This window comes from Carassius auratus, unplaced genomic scaffold (assembly GCF_003368295.1).
Source record: "Carassius auratus strain Wakin unplaced genomic scaffold, ASM336829v1 scaf_tig00215714, whole genome shotgun sequence".
NCBI lineage: Eukaryota > Metazoa > Chordata > Actinopteri > Cypriniformes > Cyprinidae > Carassius > Carassius auratus.
Genome location: NW_020528208.1, coordinates 3,880 through 10,000, shown reverse-complemented (window position 1 = coordinate 10,000; position 6,121 = coordinate 3,880). Strand labels below are relative to the sequence as shown.

The 6,121-nt window shown below is 38.3% G+C and overlaps 1 protein-coding gene across 1 annotated transcript in view; it reads right to left on the bottom strand.

Moving 5' to 3' along the window:
- Window positions 1-4,572, bottom strand: part of LOC113095404 (NT-3 growth factor receptor-like) — a gene marked incomplete at its 3' end in the record, with an annotated part of 10,968 nt that extends 6,396 nt beyond the window's left edge. Inside the window, exons 1-4 of the mRNA XM_026260920.1 lie at window positions 4,529-4,572; window positions 4,238-4,392; window positions 3,892-4,034; window positions 2,797-2,938 (exon numbers count right to left, since the gene is read on the bottom strand). Coding sequence (XP_026116705.1) covers window positions 2,797-2,938; window positions 3,892-4,034; window positions 4,238-4,392; window positions 4,529-4,572 — 484 coding nt within the window. The remainder of the gene's footprint in view (window positions 1-2,796; window positions 2,939-3,891; window positions 4,035-4,237; window positions 4,393-4,528) is intronic.
- Between the last annotated feature and the right edge of the window lie 1,549 nt (window positions 4,573-6,121).

The window sequence follows — 6,121 nt, the reverse complement described above, 5'->3', positions numbered from 1 at the left end:
TTAAAGCTGCGGTAAGGAACTTTTGACGCTCTAGCGGTTAATAAACAGAACTGCTTGCGTCTTGAGGAAGAACATCGTAGCCGGAACTACTTCTCTCTGTTTATGTCTATGAAGAATCACAAAGGTCCTGGGTTACTCCGCCACGGTACCCCCGAAGCAATCTAAAATAGTCTGAATATAAACACTTATTATAGGTGCACCCTAGTGATTCAGGACAAGCTAAAAACACGGTTTGGAAAATGGATTCATGGTGTACTTACTTATTATATACATTTTTCTACATTTTGAACACAAACAAAGTTACGGACCGCAGCTCTGATTGGTTATTTTTACTGGGAGCGCATGACTTTCTGCAAATGGCAATAGGAACACTGGGAGGAGCCAGAGGAGCTTGATTTTTTTCACAGATTATCTGTCTCATATTCTACTGTCAGGACATAATGACAGGTTTAACAAATATGAAAAAAATATATATTTACAAAAGTTACCTACTGCAGCTTTAAGGATTGTGAGAGAGAGAAAGAGAGAGACTGACTGACTTTCTCCTATTTCCACAGAATTTGCCACTCTAAGCAAATCTTACAGAGTCAATAAATATTGAGTGTGGGAAGAATCATGTTGCACTGTTGTTGGCCAACACCATTCAGTATAAATGTAAATACTGATGCAACACTGCAGCCTCACATTACATTGTAATTTTATCTTGCTGTGTTCTTTAAAGGTCTTTAATTGCCTTACTTCATTCCAAGTGGGTGGAAACAGCTGTCGTTGGATATTGTGATGCTGTATTGTGTTTTCTTACTGTATCCATAGTTATTGTTTATTTTTTCAATTTGTTTTTTAATTTTATTTATGTCAAAGCATCACATGCTTTACAGGTACATCTGAAAACAATTGAATTCATATTTTATTTTAATATTATTTAATATAATTTATGGAATTTTAACTTAGCACAAAGGCACAAGTAAATTCAAAGTGGTCTTCATTTAGTAGGTCTTCTTGCTGGTTAGTCAGTTCTGGAGTTAAGATTTATGTATTGCTTCATTTAATTACTGTTTATTGTATATCATCCTGTTGTGTTTCTTACTGGAGCCACATCTTTATATATTATCCTTATTTGAGGCAGAGTCTGTCATTGTTCTCGGCCTTTTCACTTTTTTGGATTTGTTTGGTTTGATTCTCAGGGTTACTATTTACATTTTGATTAGAGGCATAGTTTCTTTTTGCTCATTTTCATGAGTAGCCTATTGCCTCAGGGTTGTTGTTTCTTTCATTTTCTTTTTCATTTGGGATACTATTTTTTTGCATGCCTGCCCCTATATGGGAAAAATAAACGTCCTTTTTTTTCTGCTAAAAATGCAATGTGCATTGATTTTTTTTCCAAGAGTGGTATAAGGCACAAAACACATTTTAAGTGAACAAAAACAATGAACATTTTTAAGTTTCTGATTCCTAAGACCCCATGCATACCCTTCCCGATGCACAAACACAGAAAATGCACCACCTAACTCTGCCACAAAGCAATCATGTTGCCTGCTCCACACTAAAACTTGATAACATTGATAAATCTTTTTAATATTTCATTTACAGCCTTTTTTCATGTGAAAAGTCTAGATGAAGAACAGCCCTCACTATCACAGATCAATAAACTACACAAATGAATTTCCTACAACATGCTGGGTTGTGTAGAACCTGAGATTTCTTTTTTGTAGGAGTAGGGCTATTTCTGATGAAGAAATTCTGCATTATTTGTTAACAAATTTCATTAGCCTCACTTAGATTTTTTTTTTCATTATTTATTCCATTTTTTATTTATTTAATTCAACAAAGCAGCCATTTGTACCATAATTGGCTACATTAAATACTACTATTAATTAAACGCAGCTAATATACAAAACCACATTTAACACGTAGTGTGTCATTTCTGTGCTGCTAACATCACTAAACAGAACTACAAAACAATACAACCCAATTACATGAAAAAAAAATATTTTACTAGGTAGCGATTTTGTATGATTTCATAACGTGATTTGTATGGAAACATTCCATTTTGAGGTGGGGTGGTGGGGGCCCCCCTTAACCATAGGGCCAACCCTAAGTGTCAATACAAAAGTTTATAAATAAGATGAATTCATAAGAATTACCTATCATTTCACTAAAATGTAAAAAAGCTAATTGCCATAAAAGTGTGTTGAAACAATCTGTTGTCGAACAGGTTTCCAGAACACCCTCTATCTCTCTTTCTCTCTGCCATTGGTCAGTCCATCAGGCAGACCCGCCCCAAACTCACACCATTGGATGAACCAGTTGCTAAGCTGGCTAGATCGGAATACTAAAACAGACAAAGATGTTTTGAAAGCACCACAAACCACAGTCTTTACACTTTTGAGCAAAACCAACCGACGCAACGGCTTAGTTTTAGGTGCCTACATGCTAAGCTAGAAAAATAAAAAGTATTTTAATAATAAAAATTACACACTTCACCTCTACCTTTTTGTCGCATTGATTCTGCATTCCTCAGAGCCATTTTGATCAATAGTACTCACTTCAAAAAACTTTCCAGTGATCTCACCTCCCTAAATGCCTACTTCTTTAAATAAAAAGCAATACAAATTAAGAAACCGAGTTGGTAGCCATGAAGCACAGTACCAATAGTGATAGTAATAAGCTAAAGAGGCAGACAAAGCCAGTTATGTGAGCTAGACAGAGGCTGTAAGGTAGAATTGGCACATTAGAGGCATTGAGGCTCAATGTAAAGGCATTCCAGAGACAGAGAACAAGAAAAGGAGCACTTACACTGCACTGAAAGCTGTATTGAGGCATTAGTCATCCCAACTATATTCTCTGCAATGCAGGTCAGCATGAAGCTGTTATCGTCTCGGCTGATGTTGACCAGAGTTAAGTTGATGGAGTGAACATTCGGTGGATATTGATTGGACTAGAAGAGAGGAGGACACAATAGCTATTGGAAACACAACCAAGCTTGCACAGATTCAACAAATGGTTTATGGTGTATACTAGCCACTGTAAGGCTCGAGTGAGTGATTTAATGGATCTTATATTGGGTAAACTGCATATTTAATTTTAAACATGAAACCGTGACTGTTAGGGATAGACGTATAGTCCATTTAAAAAGGTAGTACTGTCTATACAGCTGAAAAAAAGAACAGTTTGCTGGTTTTAACTGGATTATCTTGTTGGTCTCCCAACAGTTTTCCAATGTTGCTTTGTCTACTGTTTTAAATATGCCATCTACCTTGACTAAGGTCCTTAAGAGGTACAGTACAGACCAAAAGTTTGGACACACCTTCTCATTCAAAGAGTTTTCTTTTTTTTTTCATGACTATGAAAATTGTAGAGTCACACTGAAGGCATCAAGGGCTATTTGACCAAGAAGGAGAGTGATGTGGTGCTGCGCCAGATGACCTGGCCTCCACAGACACCGGACCTGAACCCAATCCAGATGGTTTAGGGGTGAGCTGGACCACAGACAGAAGGCAAAATGGCCAACAAGTGCTAAGCATCTCTCGGGGAACTCCTTCAAGACTGTTGGAAGACCATTTGAGGTGACTACCTCTTGAAGCTCATCAAGAGAATGCCAAGAGTGTGCAAAGCAATAATCAAAGTAAAAGGTGGCTACTTTGAAGAACCTTGAATATGACAGATTTTCAGTTGTTTCACACTTTTTTGTTATGTATATAATTCCATTTATAATTCCACATGTGTTGATTCATAGTTTTGATGCCTTCAGTGTGAATCTACAATTTTCATACTCATGAAAATAAAGAAAATTATTTGAATGAGATGGTGTGTCCAAACTATTGGTCTGTACTGTACATAAAATCCATGTTGATTGCAAGTCAAAAGGCTACATGCAAAAGTCTGCCTTACTTGATGAGTGTTAATGGAGTGCAGTCCACCAACAGTCCAATCCACTTCTGGTACCGGCACTCCTGACCCATTACAGGTGATTGTCACCCTGTCACCTTCCATCACTGTCAGGTTACTGTGACTTACGCTGATCTCCGGCAAATCTTGGTGGGGAATAGACAAGCAGTCACGGTATGAAAAACAACAGAAGAATCGCCTCAAATGCTGTTGAAGAATTTGGATGACGATTGTCATTATTTACTCACATTCATTTCAATCCAAACCTGTATAACTTGATGATTTTCTTTTGCAGAACATGAATGATATTTAAAAAAATGTCTGTTTTTGTCCATTTAATGTCCCATACCACAGTGAGAGATGTTCATGCGCTGTAGAGGGATCTTGAAGACACCGTTATTGCAGAACAGGTGCTGGTTATGGAGCCCGGCTTCACCTCGCTGCTGCCACAGCTGGATCCAACGGATATTGCAGCTGCAGTTAAACACCACTCCTTCAAGTTTCCTGCCACAACAAAATATAGAGTTCTTACTGAGGACACACAAACATGCACACAGTGCCAAGAAGGTCCATTTAGAAAACCAGGAGAAAACTAGGTGAAGGACAACATTATCCTACAAAACATCAACTTCTCCAGCACCCATCAGTCAACCAAGGCCTGGAGAGCTGCTGGCGTGCTTCCATTTTGCAGCCAGAGCGGGTTCTGTGCCCAGGGCTTTGTGTACGAATGCTTTCTGGACTGCAGCCCTTTCCTGGCCACGTCTGTCCAGCTATTCATCGTGCCAGATTCACCACTGGTGCCCAGGGCGATCACAGTCCCCGCAAATGAAGTCAAACAAAACATGAGCTTCTGGATTAAGGCAAAAACTAAGCCACTAGATGTGATATAATATAATATTTCGGTGCAGTCTAAATTGAATACTCGCCCAAAAATACGTCAAAATGTTCAAATAAAAGACCTAGTCAATCCAGATGGGTACATTAGTTTGTAACTTAGGAACTGCAACATTTTAAAACAAATTGTAAGACTAATCTTAAACCTTAACATTGTATTAAAGAATCAACCTGTCTACTAAAGAAAAATTTCGGAACCAGCACATAAAACAGCTTTTACCTAAGTCTTTACTATAATCATGAGTTTATCTGAAGACAGTTTAAAGCAGAAAATCTAAATATAATCCAACATTTTCCAATTTTTGTTACAGGCCCAGTTTTACAAAGATGCAAACGTGGACTTCTCTTGTATATGATTACTGCCTTCATTATGTGTCACATTTACAATTTCATTTGGCAGACGCTTTCATCCAAAGTGGCGTAAAATGCATTCAAGGTTTAGATTTTACTAGTACTTCCTGGAAATGGAACATGTAACACTGCCGTTTCTAGAGCCACGCATGTAAAACTATAGAAATGTATGTAAAAGTCTCTTAAAATAAAGCATTTTTGCATTAAACTATTGCAGTGTCGCAGTCGATACAAATATGATTGCACTGTCACATTTACAATTTCAATTGGCAGATGCTTTCATCCGAAGCAACTTAAAATGAATTCAAGGTTAGGGTTTCTTAAAGGATCTTCTTGATGCTCAGTAACACATGGGATTATTAGTGCATACATTTAACCGGACAGACGGAAGGGTGTGAGGTCAAGCCCACATAAAGCTGGCATAAGATAACACCTCCACCCACTACTGCCTCACTTGCCTAATGAAGGGCTTCCTTTCAGAACCATTTCCATGCCAATGACTCCAACACCTACTCCCAGTGCAGGGGGGAACAACAACCACCTCTATCCTTCTCAGTATCTCATTTCACGCTCCTTCAAACAACCTTTGAGCACAGCCACCTCCACTCCTGCACCAAAAACAGACATCATCTACATCAAACTCCTCCAAATGTCTAAATGTCAACTCTGACATATTTCCCTGCGTTCATGAAGGCTCCACTGAGAGTTTAAAGGGTCTTAGACTTCCTGGAAATGTTGAGTCAGGGGTGCTGTTTCCCAGTGCTTTAAACTATCCTCTTCCCTGCTTATATCTTCTTCTTATCTGGTGTTGAGGGCCAAGCTGAAGACATTACTGCAACTATCCAGTATACCTGATGGACAAATGCTCAAGCAGCAATAAAACAAAGAGGATATTACAAAGTCAAGAAGATATGGGGATTTCAGTGTTTCAGCCAAAGGAGCCCCAACATATGATTTAAAAGCCCTCCTTTAAGTTGATATGTACCTC